Source organism: Lates calcarifer, linkage group LG7_1, assembly GCF_001640805.2.
Source record: "Lates calcarifer isolate ASB-BC8 linkage group LG7_1, TLL_Latcal_v3, whole genome shotgun sequence".
NCBI classification, from domain to species: domain Eukaryota; kingdom Metazoa; phylum Chordata; class Actinopteri; family Centropomidae; genus Lates; species Lates calcarifer.
In genome coordinates, this window is record NC_066839.1 from 223,531 (window position 1) to 243,449 (window position 19,919).

Sequence of the window (19,919 nt, forward strand, 5' to 3'; positions counted from 1 at the left end):
TGTTTACAGAGTCAGCACCGATAAACAACAACAACAACAACAACAACAGTAGATCAGCATGGGTGACGTGGACCTGGATCTGGTCCCGGACCTCCTGACCCCCCCAAAGTACTGTCAGAGTAATCAGAGTACTGGTCGTTAAGGTAATGACTGTTACCGGCTCATTAATGCTGATTCTATACAATTACACAGGAAGTGGTCATTAGGAGCATTAACACACACACACACACACACACACACACACACACACAGTAACTTTCACTGTTTATTTCCTCGCAGCAGTGCATTGTGGGAGAACAAACAACACAGAGCTGATTTTAAAACATCTTCAGACTGAACCTGCTCAGACAACTCTGCTATTTACAGACAGTCTGTAAATGCCTCATCAGGTTAGACAAACATCTGGAGCTGAAACTAAAACCCCTGGAACAAACTGGATCTGATTCAGTCCTGTTGCCGTGGAGACGAGTCCTCCTCCGTCAACACTGAGGAAGAAAAACAGGAAACAAATAAAAAGAATCAAGTAAAACCCTGGTTGAAACAGTTTGTTTTTCCCTGAGCTCAGTCTGACAGGTGAGAGGTTCAGGTTCAACTCACCTCAGTGTGAAACACAGCCTCTCTTAGTTTTCGAGTGTTTGGATCCAACAGGAACGTCTGCTGCTGGAGGTCAAAGAAGAAGAGTTCTGATTGGTCAGTTTGTAGACAAAACACACACAACACACACGCACCACCTTTACTGGATTACACTGACCCACAGAGAGCCGGTGTCTGAGCTGAAACCAGGCTGGTTTGTCCTGATGATTTTATCTAAACACAGACCTGTTGAACTGGTCCTGGACTTGGCTGGTCTGCTTGGACCAGGATCTGGGTCCTTGTCGTGTTCGGTAGTTCTGGCCTCTAACGATGTGATCTCCTCAAACTCAGACTCCTCGCTCCTCTTTACCGTGTATGAATCGTCCTCTGTTCCTGGACCCTCTGGTCTGAGCTGGACCTCCTCTGCTGCAGGATCTCTGGTCTCTGGCTCAGGACCAGAGTCCACCTCAGAGTCCTGGACTCTGGTCTGGCTCTGGTCCCCCTCTGTGTCAGCAGCAACAGGAGAGGAAGAGGGTTCAGGGTTCTGGGGCTCTGAGCCTGGTTCTGGTCTCGTTTCAGGTGGTGGACCTTTGGGGACCTGGACTGTCTGTGGTGGATCTGTGGGCCTCTCTGATTGGCTGGAAACAGAGGAGTCTGGCTCATCCACAGCCACTAACCTCTGCATGACCCCGGGATGATCTGACAACAACAGCACAGTCAAATTCAGAGTCAGACTCAGAGACCAAAGGTCAAAGGTCAGAGACTACAGAAGACCAGCACAGCTCACCGTGGACTCTGCTGCCCCTCTCGGCTCTGGGTCTGGTCTTCTTCAGGTTGTAGCCCTTCCTGATCTCGGCCAGCAGGTTGTCGATGATGCAGCCGCCGTCCTGTTCAGACACGTCCTTCCTGACTGAGGACCAGACCCGTTTGTTTATGTTTGTTTTTCTTTGTTGTGTATTAACCTGTGTGATGGTTCAGGAGAGTTTCTGTTCTGGTTTACAGAAGAATCTGTAAGTTGCTGCTATCGCTACATAGCTAACGTTAGCATTAGCGGCTGTTTACTGAGTAGTCTGAAGAAACGTGAGTTCAGCATCAAACTTAATTCCTTCACTCACCAGGAGCTGAGTCCAGAGGAGGAAAACAACACCAACGTTTGCTTCTATTTCTATCACTTCTTTTCCTCTACTGAAGTTAGCATGCTAACCAGCTAGCTCCGTCCTGTCTCCTAATGCCACTCTGTGACAGTGAGTCTCTGTAGTGTCCACTCTGTCCTCAGTCCAACATGAGGAGAAGACGTAGCTCTGCTCAGATGTATTCTAACCTCTGCTCTGTTAAACACAATGATGGCTGAAGCTCTTGGTGAGTAAACAGCTGTTAATGCTAACATTAGCGATGTAGCAATAGGAGACACCTACAGATAGCACCTTTAAAGGAACAAAGTGAAATGGGATCAGACTGAGAGGTGACTTTAAACAAGTCATCTGGATCTCTCAGAACAGAGTCACCGGACAGTGAACCTGATCACCTGCAGACTGGATTTAAGGTGGAATTACTTACTGATCTTGTTGCTGGTGTCTCCTTTGTGTTTCCTCTCCTCCTCCTGCTTCTTCCTCCTCTTCTCCTGCTCCCTACGACTCTCATTCTCCTGAAAATGATCGGATTAATTGAGTTAATACAAGTTTTCACTACAACATATGACGGAGTTAAATGTGAAATTGTGCACCGCTGGACTGGGATCAGATTCTGCCTGCTTCCCTTTTGTTTCTCTGCACCTGCAGTACAAATGTTCTGATCAATAACATGAAGATATGAGCATGATGGAAAGTATCAGTGACGACTCTGTTCTCTGATTGGCTGCTGACCGTACTACCCTGTGATGGGCTGACCTTGATGGCTCGGAGGAAGAGTCCTCTGAAGGTCTTGATGGTGTTGAAGAGTTCGTTGAGGGAGAAGCTGCAGCTGTCCTCACACAGGTAGATGGACAGGTCTGTCCTCCTGTCCTCCACTGAGGACAACAGCTGCTGCAGCTGCTCACAGGCCCGCAGGCTCTCCTGAAAATACACCACCATAGAAGAAGATGACAAAACCATCTCGGTCTGTTAGTGAGCCAGAGAAGTCAGAAAATAGCACTGCTGGTTGAATAAAGGTTAATAAGTCCTCCTGTAGGGGGTGCTGTCTGCTCTGTCTCACCTGTATGGTGGACAGGTACTGCTCCCTCAGATCCTCGGACGAAGAAGAAACTTTGGTCTCAGCATTTTTCAGCTGTTTGGTCAGAGTGTGTGTTTCAGACTGAATCGACTCCACGTTACACCTGCAGAAAAAAACACAACTGAAAAGGATGTTCTCAGAACCCTGTTAGTGTGGAGAACCCTGTTGGTGTGGAGAACGTCTGAACCCTGTTAATGTGGAGAACGTCTGATGTCAGAACCCGGTTAGTGTGGAGAACGTCTCCTGTGGAGAACGTCTGTGGTAGTTTACCCTGCGGCTTTCTCACAGATCTCCAGATCATCAGGAAGGTTCAGCAGGTCCGGGTGGTTCTCCTCCACCTCCTGTTGATGACACAGACAGAACAGTGATGAAGTGTGATGAGTGCTGGTTCTGGACCAGTCTGGTTCCAGGTCTGGTTCCAGTTACCTGCAGAATGTGGTGCAGCAGGGTGATTCTGGACTTGTTGGCTTTAGTTTCTGTCAGTTTGAGCAGAGTACTGATCTTAAAGCCCTCAGCGTTCCCTGTGTGAGTCCCCTGATACACAACAACAACACACAACATGACTGACACTGACAGTTCAGTCAAAGATAAAACAAAACCTGTTGACAGGAACTTTTCCAGAGTTAATGACCACAGGAGGCAGCAGGGGGCGCTGCAGAAGTGACAGAGTGTAGCTTTAAATATAAAGTTATCTGTCAACAAACAGACTCACATAGTTGAGAAAGTTTCCAACACTCAGGATGAGTTTACAGAAGCTGGGCAGCCGAGTGCTCTCCCTCACACCTGAACACAACACGACACAACACGAAATAACACAACACAGTAAAAACAGAGTGAGAAGTTAACAATGATGAACACAACAGTTTCAGTATCAGTTTCATCTGCTGCTCTGATGCTTCAGTGTCCTGATTGTCTGATCAGCACAGCTTCAGTTGTATCGATTAGCTCAGTTAACTGATCGATCAATAGAGCAGCAATACGTGGAGCTGGTTGTGGATTTCAGAGCACCCTCTGCTGGACCACAAGGTGAACGACCTCAGACACAGGTCACTACAGTTCAGATGTTTAACTTCCTGTTCAGTGTGTGTGTTCAGTGTGTATTCAGTGTGTATTTAGTGTGTGTTCAGTGTGTGTGTTCAGTGTGTATTTAGTGTGTGTGTTCAGTGTGTATTTAGTGTGTGTTCAGTGTGTATTTAGTGTGTGTTCAGTGTGTGTGTTCAGTGTGTATACGGACTCTGACAGGCTCGGTCCAGCAGCTCAGCTTTGGGCTTCAGAGACTCCAACACACAGCTGCTCTCCTCACACAGCAACATACACTCTATCCTCAGAGAGTAACTACAACACACACACAGGGAGACACACTCAGTATTAATCAATAAACCTGATCAGTGGTAGATGTGTCTGAACTGCAGGAGCTCTGTTCTACCTGGGAACGTCCAGCAGCTGCAGGTAAAACTGGTCCACTGATGCCAACTTGTCCCTGTCTGCCTGGTGAGACTTAAGATTCTCAATCTAGGGAAGGACAGGTGAGACAGGTGAGACGGGTAAGAGACATGGTGATACAGGACAGGTGAGATAGAACAGGTGAGGAACAGTTAGGACAGGTAAATGCCAGGTGGGTAAAAAAGGAACAGATGAGAGGTGAAGCAAAAGAATGAGTCAAGGTGAGAAGTGACAGGTAAGAGACAGGTAACAGGTGAGACAGGGGCAGAACAGATAGAATTAAAACACACTCCCGTGACCTCTGACCTCATGTTTCTCCGGCAGCAGTTTGATCAGCTGCTTCAAGACCTCCACATCAAACTTGGACCTGTCTCCTCTTTGGATCAGAGACACAAAGTCCTCATGGGAACTGAAGCAGACACAAACAGGAAACAGGTGAGACAGGAAACAAAGCAGGTAAAGGACAGGTGAGACAGTAAGGGACAGCTGGCAGGTAAAAACCAGTAGAGAGTGTTGTACAGTGCCGGTGAAACAAGAGACATGTGAGACAGGTGAAGGTGTTAAAAAAACAGGTAGAACAAATGAAACAAAGATGAAGGACTGATGAAACAGGACAGTTGAAGGACAGGTAGACTAAGAGGGACAAGGTACAGGTGAGACAGATGGAAAAGGTGCAGCGCAGGTGAGACAGGTAAACGATAACGTGTAAAATATGAAGTGTACAGGCAGGACAGGTGACAGTTCACCTGTCCTTTACCTGTCTCAGGTGTGTTAGGACTGAATGTGATGTCATTGCAGAGATGTGTTTCTATTGGCTGAAAGGCTTGAGGATTGAGAAAATGAAGGAGTCACCATCTGAACTGCTTGAGGAAGATGTTGAGGTTGAGACTTTTCTTGGCGTCGATGAAGGAAATCTGTGGACGGAGACGACAGATGTTGACAAAGAGACGACAGAAGAAGAAGACGCTCAGTGACTTTATGTTGCTGTTTGTACTCGACCAACAGCTGAGAACAGGTCACTACATTTACAGTCCCTTAGTCCGACTTAAAACTGTGGAACCTCTTTGGGTTCGGTCTTGGCTTTGGTCCTAGTCTTGGTCTCAGTTGGAGGAAGACTGAAGAGCTGCTCGATGCTGCAGTAATCTGGTTCAACCCCGTCTGAAGATGTTGACGTCCACAGGGACTGATGAGCTGCAGACAGAGACACAGTCATGAACACTCAGTGGTCCACAGGTGAGGACCAGAGTCCTGGACCTGACCCTGAGGATGGACTTACCTGTCACCACTCTGGATGGGAGTTTCTGCCAGTTCAGCTTCTTCATGCGGAGGGTGGGGCAGGGGGCGTGGCTTATCTGGGGGGTGGGGCTGTAATATGACCTGCCCAGACCTTGAAATGTCTGGGCTACGATGATGTCACCTGGAGGGGGAGGGGGCGGAGCTCCCATCCCAGGGAGGGGAGGGGGAGGAGGAGGCGGAGCCCCCATACCAGGGAGGGGAGGGGGAGGAGGAGGCAGAGCTCCCATACCAAGTAAGGGAGGGGGAGGGGGAGGAGGAGGAGGAGGCGGAGCCCCCATACTAGGGAGGGGAGGGGGAGGAGGAGGAGGGGGAGGCGCTTGAGAGGACACAGCTGAAGCTGGTGTTGCTGAGGCATCTTTCATCAGTGTCTCTGATTGGCTGGGGGGGCTGTCTGGTAGGCGAGTCTGTACCGCCCTGTCAATGGTTCGGATCTTCTGATTGGCTGAGGTGGACTTTTGTGGGAGGAGCCTCTCCAGCAGACAGTCAGCAGTCTCCAAATCAGCTACAACCAAACACACCAGTCAAATCCACAGTTATTTTACTGGTCCTTGTTAGAAACTAGACCTAACTGTGATACTGAGGACAGAGAGCAGTCCAGAGGACTACCAGATCTGGTCTGACTCTGAGGACTTCATCTGCTGAAGTCCTGATCCAGACTTACGGTCCTGGGCCAGCAGCGTGGCTCGGTCAGCCAGCAGCTCCAGAGCCGACCAGATCTCAGCTCTGTCCGGATCCACCATCAATAAGGCCTGAAGGATGGACAGCAGCTGGACGGAGGACGGACTGCTGGACATCTGGAGACACAGAGGGACAGACGAACAACGTCACTAATATAAGTACACAGACTGACGGAGGAGAAAGTGGAGGTGAGGAAGTTAAAGGTGGAGATGGGGAAAGTAAAGGATGGAGGTGAATGTTTTGAAAGGTGAAGGTGTCCGTGATGTGTGTGTGTGTGTGTGTGTATGTGTGTGTGTGAATGTGGAGGGGTTGATGATGGAGGTGGTGTGGGTGCAGGTGGAGACTGGATGTGAACATGTGGAAGGTGGAGGTGAGTGGGACTTTGGTGAAGGTTTTGAATGTGGTGTTAAAGGTGGAGATCTGTGCAGGTGCAATGGATCACGTTTTTTTGAAGGTGGAGGTGCTGATGTTGAAGGTGGAAGTGAGTACAGCCTCTAAGCATTCAGGTGGAGTTGAACCTCACTTTGTTGAAGGTGGGGGTGGAGGTGACAGGTGGAGGAGGAGTTACAGGTGTAGTTACCTTGGTGAAGAGGGAGGTGAAGACCTGCTGATGGCTGCTCATGTCAATGCCTCCGTACAGTCGCTCCATCTCCTCCTCATCCTCCGTCAGAGAGTCCTCGAACGCATCACACTGGATGTTCAGCTCCTTGTCCTCCGTCTCCCTGGAGACAGAGACGTCACAGACTGACGGACTCAATCTGATTATTGATTATTGATTATTCCAGAGATGAATTGAAGTCACTACCTCAGTCTGGGCAGCAGGTCCAACAGCTGCAGGCCTGTAACAACAGGAGCCCCAGTCAATCAATAATCAATAATCTGACTGTGATCAGTGATGTATTGATGAGCGGTCGTACCAATGAACTCCTGTCGCAGTCGGTCCCTCTTCCTCAGGTCGTCTTGTCCCAACACGAGTACGTTGATGACGCTCATAAGCGTCACCATGAACGCCACGTTATCGGTGGCGTGAAGCTCGTTCATGATGACACTGAAGCGGTACTGCTGCTTCTTCACACTCTGAACAAACAGGAACACAACCTGTCACACTGAAATAAACATCTCAACACCTGAGGTTTGAAGACAGGGTTTTATTTTAAATACATTCACAGATGAAGAATAAATGATCGTTGGACGATGTCTCTCTACAGGACACCACATGTAGTTTTTAGAAGAGACACTTCTTCTTTAGAAAGGATGGACAGGTAAGTTCTTGCCTACATGACTCCAGTGAGGGCCGGTATCCCATCATGCCTCAGTTCTGGGCACAGAGCAGTTGAAAACAAGCCTGGGTGAAGTCAATGACACCTGATGTGAGGTGTTTGTTCTGAGTCTTATCTGCAGCCACATCCTGCTGCTACACCCTGAGCGATAACTGAACAAAGACAGAGCTGATACAGTCTGTCCTCACAGTCCTGAGCTTTCTGCTGCGTCATGCTCTTCACTTCAGTCACTTTAGCATCAGATACTTTACTGAACAGTAGAAATACTCTGTAACAACTAAATGTATGTTTAGTTCACACGGCCACAGTCTCACACATTCACACCACAGACTGCCCAGAACAACCAGTGCAGCCTCAGAGTTCTGGGGCAGTTACCTTGTAGTTGTCGAGGGCATCCAGAGCCAGGTGGTGCCCCCGAGGGTCAAACAGAGTGAGAGCTGCCAGCAGATCAAACACCTGCATCTTCACCATGACGTTGGACGTGTCCAGAGCTGAGAGGACACACAGGTGGACACAGAGAGGTCATATGACTCCCAAACAACCAATAAGATCACATGTCATAAAGCAGGGTCAGAGTCAGGAGTGTTCACCTGACGGGAGGAGGAAAGTGAGGAAGGATCTCTTTGATATTTAGGACCAAACTGTATCGACGTGGAGAATAAGAAACAGAGACCTGACAGCACCCACCCTGGGTCAGGGTCCTGACGTAGCCCTCATTGTCCAGGATGAAGTGCAGTCCTGCGGAGGAGTTCATGACGGCTCGGATGCAGGCGACACAGGTCAGCTGCAGCAGGGCGTCGGCGAGGCGAGCGCAGCCGCGACCAGACAGACGCTCCAACGCCTCCATCAGCAGGTCCAGACCTCGCAGCTCCAGGAACTGCACCATCCAGGACTCATCGCTGGCCTCCAACCGCCGCCGCAGACCAGAGTAGTTCACCACGGTGGGAACCTGGAGGGGGCGCCGAGAGGCCAGGGACAGGTTCACTGATTTACTCTGAGGTTTAGGTTTTGTTTAATTAAAATTAAAATCAAAGCTCATTTATCAGACAAACAGTCCAGCAGGTGGAGCTGTGGAGCAGCTGTGATCATTAACAACCACAGGGGAAAACTTCTGTTCATATTCAGTTCATGTCTCAGCTGTAGTTCCTGTCCTGACCACCGGGTGTCAGCGGTCGTACCTGCAGCAGTCGGATGCACAGCTCGGGGTCAGCGTTCTCCAGATTCGCCTCCAGCGAGGCGTCGGGGTCGTGGGCGGGGCTTCCAGTCACACGGTCCTTCACCGCCCCCCATTTGGTTTTGGCTGCCATAATGACAAGAAACTGCAAAGAGACGAGACAGAGTTTTACTGTTTAAAACTACAACTAGGTTCAAAAGTCCTCCAGTTAATCCTGTAAATGATTATTTATCACAGTGAGCCGATCAGTTTTCTGTCACATCAGCTCTAATGTTCTGTATTTTAGCATCATTATTGTGACATAAACACTGACTGGTGCACTGATCCATGACTAAATGAGACATTATGAAATAAATAATCCAGTAAAAGTTTGACTCATTGTTGTGAAATGTTTTTTCATTGTTCAGTTTTCATTCAGCAGTTTTTCTCCAGCGACAGTTTAATTTCCTCACATGACTTTCCTGAATATTTCTTCCTGTTCTGAGCTGCTGATGCAGATTTCAGTCTGCTGAGTCCTCAGAGTCTCTGTCCTGTGACTCTGACGACTCACATATTTCTCTCTATGAATGAGTCTTTATGAGGCGTTCATGACCTGAGCTCTGCTGCTATTTAAACATCATGTAGTTCCTGTGGTTGGTTCTGTTTCTAATCTGTCACTCACTTCTGTAAATGGATCAAAACTCAGATCTGGACAGAAAACTATTAATCAATACATATTCATCAATATAGGTCTGTCTATCTCAGGTGTGTCTCAGGTGTGTCTCAGCTGTGACTCAGGTGTGTTCAGGTGTGTTCAGGTGTGTGTCTCTCAGGTGTGTCTCAGCTGTGTCTCAGGTGTGTGTCTCAGGTGTGTTCAGGTGTGTCACAGGTGTGTTCAGGTGTGTTCAGGTGTGACGACAGACTGAGTGGGTGGAGAAATTCCTTCTCGCTAGCTGAGGTGAAGCTGAGTTCAGTCTGTGTCTGTTTCTCTTGTCGTCGCCCCGTCAGTAAAGTTTTAAATCAACAATAACTTTATAAAATCACGTTTAACGAACGACCTGAAACCAACCGATGGGAAGTGAAGTAAAAACAGGAATAAAGACGAGAACAGTAAAACTGCTGATTTCAGGTTTGATGTGAACCTGAGGAACCTTCTGTCCTCAGACTATAATAAAGTTTTATTCTGCTGCTCCACTGACGTCTCTGGACTCGTTCGTCCAGATGTTTTCCAATAAAAACATTTTCTAAACCAGTTCTTATCTCTCCATCGGCTCAGGAGGGAACCTGACACCAGAGACCGAAGCTGTGGTTTCTGCTGAGACGAGGTTTGTCTGAATTAATGAGAGAACAGGCAGCGTCTGATCAATCACTGATCAATGATAAGACGTCAGATCAGAGCAAAACAAACGTGTCAGTCCTCTGACCTCCAGAGAAATACGCTGCAAAATAACTGAGTCAAACAAACTTTCCTGATATTATTCTGTCAGTCAATGTTCAAGTTCAGATCTGATCAGGATCAGATCAGCGTCTGTTCACAGGAGAATCAAGAAAAACTAAACTTCATAAAGTCCTGAAACTGGTTTAAGACCCTGTTCACAGCTGGTGTTAAAGTGTGTCACATTAAACCGACAGAAACATCAGGAACCAACTCCTCCTCAACAACAACCAACAAACACACCAAGTCCAAGTTTACTCACTGATTAACTGAGACTGGGCTGAAAACAGCAGACTGGATTCATCTGATCTGGGTTCAGTCTTTGGTTGGTAAATCACTGCCTGTGGTGTTGGAGACAGACGGAGCCTTGAGGCGGTGGTTTCTCTCCACCCACAGGACTGGCACCGTGCCCAGCCTCTCTGTCCCGCCCTGCTCTCTCAGAGTCCAACCAGGTTCCGTTCAAAACTCTCGCAATTTAATGTTTCTTTGCACTTAAGGAAAAAATCACACAAATTGGAACACGGTTTTAAAATCTGTCGATATACTTGGAGTAATCTGGTGAACTCGGCAGAGAAATGATTCATCAAAACATCCTCATTTCTATAAAACTTCATTTTCAAATCGGATTGAAGTAACATCACCAGGCAAAGCAGATTTATACGTATTTTTAAATGAACAATTCAGTAACAATGTATGACCAGTAAAAACCTGCCGATTAACAGAGTGGCCAACAGTGATTCAGACGCTGTTTTCTCTTTAATAAATCAGCAGGTTTTTCCCGTGAAGTACTTGAAACTTTAGTTTTTCAAACGGAGTTCGGCAGAAGCGTCTTAACGTTTCACCCCCTCAGACTTCGCCATGTTCTCTGACTTTAAATCTGAACTTTTTAAAATGAGTTTTGTATTTAAAGTTGCTCCTTACCGTGAGAACCGGAGGACCGGAGGACGGTCTGAGTCTCCCCGGCTGTCCGTCGGTGAACCGCCGCCTGAAATCCGCTAACGTCCACCGGGGGGTGGGCGGGGTCATAGGTCACCGCGGTACCAGCCGCCACATCTGCGCGGGTGCATGTGCGCAGGCTTTATTATTATTATTATTATTATTATTTTTAAATAAAAGTTACCTGTGTAACCACAGTTCTCTGGTTGTTCTCTGAGAGATTTCTGTGCTCTACTGAAAAATAAAGTAAAGAAAATAAAAGTGCAGTTAAACAAAATTAAGTGTAAAACTTCTTTTTCTCAGGTCGAGATTTAAGTCTCAAAATAAAATTTATTTGAACAAGCTTTCTGTGTTAGAGGTTTTATTCCGGAAAACATAAATGCAAATACAGCTAGCATCGTAGCTAAGCTAACAATAAAAACTGCAAAGGCTGCTAATTCGTTCAAGCCCATTCCCATACTATACTATATCGATCTCAGTTATTGTTCCATACATCACCTACAGTATGGAATCATTGGGAAAAGTATGTACAACCATATAAATCTAGTTATCATGTAATTTCAAAAGAACCATTATAATTATTACCTAATTAGCTTAACATAAACTCTACAATTTAAAGCTAAAGAACAACAAAGTAAGTTGACCTTGAGTTGAGATTGTTTCGTCAACTACAGATTTCTAATTTCTTTTAAATGACAAACATTAAAATTTAGACAACAGCACTGCACAGAAATGATTTTCAAACATGTTTGAAAAGAAAAAGAGTGGCATCATCTTACATATGTTTAAAATATTAAGAGTTAAAATACATACAAATTCAGTAAAAAGGATGAAATCTGTAAGATCAGGCTGATCTAAAAAGATTATTCAAAAACAGTTTTACACACAAATACAAAAATGGTTTGATGTCCTATGTTAATGAATGTAATGTGACATAATGGCCAAGTGTGTATATGAATATCAGTGCATGCACATACACACATCTGTATCAAAACTAATGTTTTTAATCAACTAATTCAAAGATGATATTTTTTGGTATTGTGAGGAGGGTGGGTGCAATCAGATGTTCGCTCACGGCTGTGATCTCTTTTTGACATTGAATCATTATTATTTTGTGGAGGGGGTTTAATGAAGAGTCGACTGACGTCCACATGAAGCTCACATTACTGACAGACTGGTTCCACAAAGTCAGCGTCCTGGATGAAGACGTTCCCTGAGACTGTGAAGTTCAGGTTGTTCCAGTTGAGGAGGTTCCCTGGAGAGAAGGAACCCTGATTCATGTAGGACCTGATATCACATGCAGTCACGACGTGGTCCCACATGTGAAGGTCAGTAATGTCCCCTTCAAACGAGTCGTCTGTTTTGAAGCCTCCTTTAAATTTGTCCTGCTCCTGGCCGATGATGATACTCAGCTCACCTCTTACCACAGACTTCCCCAGCAGCTTCTGGGAGGTACGAAGTCCATTCAGCCACAGCTGGGTCAGCCCTGTCTGAGAGTCCCAGGTCCAACAGACCGAGTTCCAGTCCAGGAGGTTGGTTGGGAGTTTATTGTAGGTGTAGGTATCACTGCCTGTATGGACCTTGTACGATCCCAGGCCAACCGTGGTCAGTATCAGAGAATTGGAGTGTTGAACGGTCGCCAAAGAGAAGAGTCCCTGTGTTCGGTTCAGGTGGGAGAAGAAGCGAAGGTCATGGTGGAGATGGAGTCAGTTTTAGCATGAAGAACAATGTGGGGCTCCTTTATACCATGAGGATCACTGGGAAAAGTGAACTGCTTACTGGACAGATCTGTGAAGAACAGAAGAAAGGTCTGAGAGGAAAGACTCTTTAAGAGTAGTTTAGACTACTTAAATTCCCTGAGGGAGTCATCCCAAGGGATCAATAAAATCTAAGTCTGAAAACACATTACAGAATCAAAACATCAGAGAATACTGGACCAAACCAGGTCTAAAACACCACAGAATATTGGATCGGACCAGGACTAAAACACAGAAATACGACAAGAAAACAGAGCATCTGACAGACAAGACAGAAACACAGAGAATACTGCAGACAGTAAAACAGAGAATACTGGACCGACCAGGTCTAAAACACCAGAGAATACTGGACTGAACCAGGACTAAAAATCTCAAATTTTCAGAGCTTGTTCAGGAAACTCAAATAAACCTAATGCTTCCTAACAGAACATTCAGCATATTCTGCATTTTTTGTCAGACCCATTCCAGTGAAATATTCAGTTCAACATAGAAACACACAGAGTTGCATCATATCGACTTCATATGGCTGTAACCAGATTAGTACTGAGGAGGAAAATCTACCATCTCACCTCGAACTTCACAATATCCAATGGTCCAGAGAAGACTGAAGAACAACAGCATCTTCATGATGATGGTCTCAGCTCAGTCAGTCAGAACCTGAAAATATTTCACAACATAAGCTCACATTTTGTTTTACTGGATGTTAAGTTACTGTATTTGATTTTAATGTAAAGATTCTCTGTGGTAAATCACAGTTCCAGAGAACTAGTTTTTTCAAGTAGAAAGCTGTGGAAAAAGTAAGTGGGCCTTGAGTGGTCATGGTTTTGACAGACTTTTAAATTTCCAGACTTTTTTACAGTGCCTCGAGATACAGTAATTTCTGTTGTGAACTGGCGCTATATAAATAAAATGGACTTGAAATCACAACTACTGAGGTCATGTCCATCTCCACAGCAAATGACTGTAATCCAATCCTTGATGAAAATGTGTGATATGGTAGAAACAGTAAGTGGAACTTGATTTTGGATCTTTCTTTTTTTTACTCATAAAGGTATTAAATTAAATACCAGTGACATCCATTTACTTTATAAAAAATATAATAGTTTGTATTTTTGTTGATGTGGAGTTGAGGTTAATTATTTGGATTATGTTTCAGTTTACAGCCCACAGATTAAGCAGGACAGGGCACCAGTGAAATACTAACATCGTAAAAGGGACTGTGTTATTCTACAGCCCCTGTAACTGAACAGACTGTTACTGCATCAACCACTGACATTCAGAGTCATCAACACTAGCAGTACTTGAATTACTCATTTTACAGCTCATACCGTTAAGTCCTGGACTTTTACTGTGAATATAATATTTACTGTTATTAGTAAAAGAAGAAGAGTTGTTCTTCTAGGAGTGAGGTTGGTTAAATTTACCTGTAAGTTGACAGTTTGGACCAGAGTTCATCGTCTTCTCCCAGCTGAAAGAATCCTACAGAAAAACTGATGATGAGCTTTATATTCAGCTGTTTGTTCTGTTTTTTTTTCATTATCACTAAAGTGGCAGCATCATGTTTTATCATCATTTTCTTAGGAAATTCCTTAAAAGAGACGTGATAGACTTCCCTGTTTTTGTGGTTTCACTGTTGAAGTGTCAGCAAAACTGTGACGATGTTTTTCAGATGACGTGAAAAAATTTCATATAATTTAATAATGGAGAAGGATGGATTAGATGATGTTCTTGTCTTAGCTTTTGGTGGATAGTCTTTGATTTGGGGGGTGGACAAATGTAGGAACCTTTCATGTGTCACAGTTACATTAAATTAGAGAAAACACATTAAAGAAATTTTAGCAAATTCCACAGGTGGAAGAAAGCTACCCTTGAAGTTTGTTTTATGTGGGAGCTAAGGGACATACTCTGATCAACGATAACTCAGGGTAATGCCATCTCGCATAACTATGTCATTAGAACATGTATTTCTGAGGTGTTCAGGGTCGAGTACAATAACTTCAGAGTTTAGTGATGCTAATGCTGGTCATCCAAATTTTAATGTCCCTAAGTTCTGATGTTTAGCTAACTGATTAGTTTCATTAGCTTTCATTGACAAATATAGTTGAGTATCATCTGCATAACAATGCAGTTTATGGAGTGATTCCTGATAATGTTGCCTAAAGGAAACATGTACAAGGTGAATAGAAATAGTCCAAGCACTGAGCCTTGTGGAACTCCATGTCTAACTTTTGTGTACATGGAGGATTTGTCATTAACATGTACAAACTGAAGCCTATCAGATAGATAGGACTTAAACCAGTTTAATGCAGTTCCTTTTCTGCCACAAAATACTTTTACTCCACTACATTTTTACCTGACAGCTGTAGTTACATGGTTGATTTTCAATTTTGACTTTTAAACAAATAGAATGACCATATGATTATTAAGAAGATGAAAGCAGTAGTTTCCAGAATTTTTGTCTTGTGACCTCTTTTATAAAATCAGTGCTGGAAAGTAAGTGAGTACATTTATTTGAGTGCTGAGCTTAAGTAGAATACTTGTATTAAGTAAGTATGTAAGTTAGTTACTTTATCGATTCGGTCAAAAAAACAAACAAAATATAGTCAATAGATTAATGATGGTATTGTATTACAGTTTAAGAAAAAACTTAACTAAAACTTGAAGTCTCTTTAGCAGAAAATAACATGTAATCAGCTCCACCTTTACCTGCTGCAACATTAAACAGTTGTTTATACATTAACCTCTTCAGAAACCAAGGAGGCCTACGTTCCAATGGCTGACACGACTGTTGTTGTGCAGATGAATTAAAGCTGTGGAAATGGATATTAGGCTGAATTGATCAAAACAACAGGTAAACATGGAGAAAGTTTAACACTCAGTAACATTTTATGGACAATAAAATGATTTTCAGTTGGTTTTATCTGTTAACCACTGACAACAACACATGGAAATCATTCTAAATAACCTCCAGAATATTTGTACCAATGAGAGTCAGAAACATTTCTACTGTCCAGTCAAACAGAGACACGACACTTGATGATTCTGACTTGATTCTGTTGATCAGACATTTACAGATTTCTCTGGGAGGATTCTCACCTGCTGAACTCACTTCAGGTCGACTTACAGACACTTTCCACCTTCATGTGTAGAGGAAACATTTGGAAAGAAGAAGCTGCTCATTCTCTGTCAGTCCTGGCTGGTGTAATTCTACTGTTTGTCCACCAGATGGAGCTGACTGACCATCTAATGAGCTACAGATCAGCTCAGCACAGAAAGATGTGATGGAGGATGTCATGCATTCAGCACTGTATTGTAGACATGTTGGTTTGTGCAGATCCTGATTCCTAACAAAGGACCAGAACCTCCAGAACCTCAGGCTGAGTCAGAGAACAAACACTTTTCTTTAAAGTCCTTTTTACTCAAAGCTGTTTATTTGTTTTTATCATTTACTTTTCATTGTGTTACAACAGTCACCGCGAGTGAGGGGTTTTTGAATAATAACAACACACAAAATAATGTCACTTTTAAAGACTCCTGGGCACTTCTCTGTTAGATGTTTACTGACTTTTGTGATGGACTCTTCTTCAGATAAACCTAGAATATAACTGTATAAAATCTGAAGTCATTCATTTTTAAAGAAACACTGCGAAAATCACCTTCAATGTTAAAAACTGAATTTCCTAAAGACCTAAGTAAAAAAGAAAGAAACTTAATGTCACTTTGCAGTTCATCAAACACACATGGTAGAAAATTGCTTCAAATATTTTATAAATGCATTAGACTGTTTAGATGAATCAAATTTCACTTTCCTCTGTGTTTTTTGGTGGATGCTGATACTCAACAAACACACAGTAAAACTGACTGAGATGTTCTTTTAAAAAACACAATGAAACATGTTTACAAAAAAGAAGAGGATTTTTAAAATGCTGAGGTTTGGCAGCAAAAGACTCCGTTGAGAAATAACAATGAATCCTCACATTTGAATAAACATCAGTGTGACAGAGCTGTTAGAGTCTGAAGAGCAGCTGATTGTTCAGCTCAAAGTGACTGAGCACAGTCTTTTTGTTAATGAATTATGTATATTGCAGTTTACAGAGCATTTCCAATTTGTTTGTCGGATTATCATCATTAATGAAAGCACAGTAAACAACATTATCATGATTTGTTACGTTTTATCAAGATAAATGTGGTTTATTTTGTTTTGACAGTGAAGTTAGAACCTCAATGTCCACATGAAGCTCACATTACTGACAGACCGGTTCCACAAAGTCAGCGTCCTGGATGAAGACGTTCCCTGAGACTGTGTGGTTCAGGTTGTTCCAGTTGAGGAGGTTCCCTGGAGAGAAGGAACCCTGATTCATGTAGGACCTGATATCACATGCAGTCACGACATGGTCCCACATGTGAAGGTCAGTAATGTCCCCTTCAAACGAGTCGTCTGTTTTGAAGCCTCCTTTAAATTCGTCCTGCTCCTGGCCGATGGTGATACTCAGCTCACCTCTTACCACAGACTTCCCCAGCAGCTTCTGGGAGGTATGAAGTCCATTCAGCCACAGCTGGGTCAGCCCTGTCTGAGAGTCCCAGGTCCAACAGACTGAGTTCCAGTCCAGGAGGTTGGTTGGGAGTTTTTTGTAGATGTAGGTGTCGCTGCCTGTGTGAGCTTTGTATGATCCATCACCATCTTTGTTCAGCATCAGAGCGTTCTCATGGTCAACAGTCGCCAAAGAGAAGAGTCCTTGCATCCGGTTCATCTGGGAGAAGAAGCGAAGGCAGACGGTCATGGTGGAGATGGAGTTGGTTTTGGCATGAAGAACAACGTGGGGCTGGTTTACACCTCGGGGGTCATTTGGAAAAGTGAACTGCTTCCCGGACAGATCTGTGAAGAACAGAAGAAAGGTCTGAGAGGAAGGAATCAAAAAATACAGATAACACATTACAGAGCCAAAACACCAGAGAATACTGGACCAGACCAGGACTGAAACATCAAATAATACTGGACCAGACCAGGACTAAAACATCAAATAATACTGGACCAGACCATGAGTAAAACATCAGAAAAAACTGGACTGAACTAGGACTAAAAGACGAGACAGTACTGGACCAAAGTGAACCAAACCAGGGAAAGAAAAACAAGAGAAAATAGTGTTATTTCAGAGCTTGTTGAGGAACCTCAGATAATCAGGAGGTTCCTCTTTTCAACCTCCGAATCCTTCCTTGATTCTCCTCTGGAATTTCAAGAAAATATTTGGTGCAGTTTAAACTCTGCCTCTGCTCTGACTGTTGACACATCAACATAAAGAATTAACCACTGACATCATCGTCACGTTTTGAAATAGCTGATTTTGTCTCAATCACTTTTTCAAAGCAGATTTTTTTTTATTCTTCAAAAGACATGTCAACTAACAACTGAGGACACTTTGAGAAAGGTTAAGCTCAGGGTCAGAGGGCTGTGTTCAGTCCAGACCACTGAGGCCAGTTACCAGCTACAACCCAGGATAAATTAGTCCCAGGAAACCAGTGTGGTAACAAAAGGTTAACATGTTCACAAATCAGTATTCTAACCTGATGATTGGTTCAACTCAAACTCTGTTTCTCTAACATTAAAGAAGCAGCATCAGAATAAAAAGGCAGTTTAACTGGACATTTAAAGGTTGATGGTGTTACTTGTGTTGTCAATATTTTTTGTGTGTTTTATGACGAGTCAGAACCAGATCAGTTCTAAGTGGAAAATCCACAATCTCACCTCGGACTTCAGAACATCCAGTGGTCCAGAGAAGAACGAAGAACAACAGCATCTTTGTCTCCATGGTGATGAAGATGATGGATTCACAGTTTGATTAAATGATAAGAGCTGTTTGAGAGTAACAATCAATTAACTAATCAACCAAGAACAACACGGAGGATGCTTTTGATGCCTGGAGATAAAGTTATTAGCTTCAATAGTGAAAATACTAATATCACTGAAATAACACGAGAGCAGTATTTTTACTAAACTTATTGTCAGCAGTGAAAGATCTGAGTCCTCCTGTGATGGTGGCGAGTTCAGTTCTGGTTGATGACCTGAACTCTCTGGACGTTATATCCAGCTGCTCAGGGTTTTCTTCCCTCATTTGACTCCCAATCTCTGAAGTTACAACATCGTGATTTACCATCACTTTTTATTTCTGAAATTCCTGGTGACTGTGTTCTCGACAAAAGAGAAGTTGAGCACTTCCCTGTTTCTGTGGTTTCTAACTGTTTTCTCTTCTGAGTTCCTCTTTATACTGCAGATATGTGTTCAGATCCATTCATCCATTCATTCGTCCAGGTTTGAAGATATATATATATATAGTTTATTCTCTGTGTTTTCACATCGTGTCACATTATCAGGTTTTAATACTCAGAGTGAAATGTGACAGAAGTTTTCCAGCCACTCTCAGAAGCTCAGTCCTGATTATACCTGAAGTTTGGACCTGCTCTAGGTTCTGTCTCAGACTGTGGGTCATGAATACTGAGCTGTCCTCCACCACAAAGCCAATCACTGTCTGTGGCTGCAGGTAACAGACACAGCTCAGGTAACAGGCCCAGCTCAGGAAACAGGCCCAGCTCAGGTAGAGCTCTGTGAAGCTCCTTCCTCCAAATCCACACCACCAGAACCAGGATCAGCCTCCGCTGACCAGGTGGACCAACAGACACATACAAAGTGTGAGGTCAGAGGTCAGAGGTCAGTCCAATAAGTAAACAGATGAAAACAGATGTTTAATTGATGAACTGACCTTTAACCCTGACAGACTGACCTCAGGTCTGCAGACACACACCAAACATTCAACACCTTTATCTCTGAAACCAAAACTAAACAACAGAAACATTTTTCAGCTGCTGAAACTGAAACTAATGATCAGACATAGTAAAGTAAATCCACAGAGACTGACACTCTGCACACACCTCATGTTATTTTGATGTTTTACTTTAAAACAAAAATGTGAAATCTGATCGATGATCAATAAACCATCTCCCCTTCTGTTCAGCTAAAAATAAATTCATTTTCTAAGTATTTTTATATATTTTCACTCTGTCACTGACAGATCCAGTCATATGTTCAGACAGGTGAGATACAGACAGGTGAGGTACAGAGAGGTGAGATACAGACAGGTGAGGTACAGACAGGTGAGATACAGACA

The 19,919-nt window shown here is 43.8% G+C and overlaps 2 protein-coding genes and 1 pseudogene across 7 annotated transcripts; all 3 read right to left on the minus strand.

Annotated features, from left to right (window-relative positions):
- Nucleotides 1–252: 252 nt before the first annotated feature.
- LOC108890029 (inverted formin-2) lies at nucleotides 253–11,107 on the minus strand. Of its 6 annotated transcripts, XM_018686778.2 has the most exons (25): nucleotides 10,988–11,084; nucleotides 10,329–10,557; nucleotides 8,657–8,797; nucleotides 8,166–8,427; nucleotides 7,854–7,969; nucleotides 7,116–7,275; nucleotides 7,004–7,037; nucleotides 6,779–6,920; nucleotides 6,182–6,314; nucleotides 5,501–6,022; nucleotides 5,285–5,415; nucleotides 5,077–5,138; nucleotides 4,531–4,633; nucleotides 4,208–4,293; nucleotides 4,016–4,116; nucleotides 3,494–3,564; nucleotides 3,208–3,315; nucleotides 3,052–3,122; nucleotides 2,764–2,884; nucleotides 2,460–2,624; nucleotides 2,131–2,218; nucleotides 1,361–1,483; nucleotides 752–1,272; nucleotides 598–660; nucleotides 253–485 (listed from the first exon to the last, which is right to left on the minus strand). In XM_018686778.2, the coding sequence occupies exons 3-25, from the start codon at nucleotides 8,783–8,785 to the stop codon at nucleotides 480–482; spliced, it is 3,318 nt and encodes a 1,105-aa protein (XP_018542294.1). In that variant the 5' UTR covers nucleotides 8,786–8,797; nucleotides 10,329–10,557; nucleotides 10,988–11,084; the 3' UTR covers nucleotides 253–479. The 6 variants fall into 6 exon arrangements, with proteins under 6 accessions (XP_018542294.1, XP_018542293.1, XP_018542292.1 ...); XM_018686777.2 differs by lacking the exon at nucleotides 10,329–10,557 and having other exon boundaries at nucleotides 598–657; nucleotides 820–1,272; nucleotides 10,988–11,107; XM_018686776.2 differs by lacking the exon at nucleotides 10,329–10,557 and having other exon boundaries at nucleotides 820–1,272; nucleotides 10,988–11,107.
- Nucleotides 11,108–11,346: 239 nt separating this feature from the next.
- Nucleotides 11,347–14,214, minus strand: LOC108890042 (serum amyloid P-component-like; annotated as a pseudogene).
- Nucleotides 14,215–16,168: 1,954 nt separating this feature from the next.
- LOC108890041 (C-reactive protein) lies at nucleotides 16,169–19,433 on the minus strand. Its single transcript, XM_018686801.2, has 2 exons — nucleotides 18,503–19,433; nucleotides 16,169–17,635 (listed from the first exon to the last, which is right to left on the minus strand). Exons 1-2 carry the CDS (start codon nucleotides 18,564–18,566, stop codon nucleotides 17,004–17,006), a joined length of 696 nt encoding a protein of 231 aa, XP_018542317.1. The 5' UTR covers nucleotides 18,567–19,433; the 3' UTR covers nucleotides 16,169–17,003.
- Between the last annotated feature and the right edge of the window lie 486 nt (nucleotides 19,434–19,919).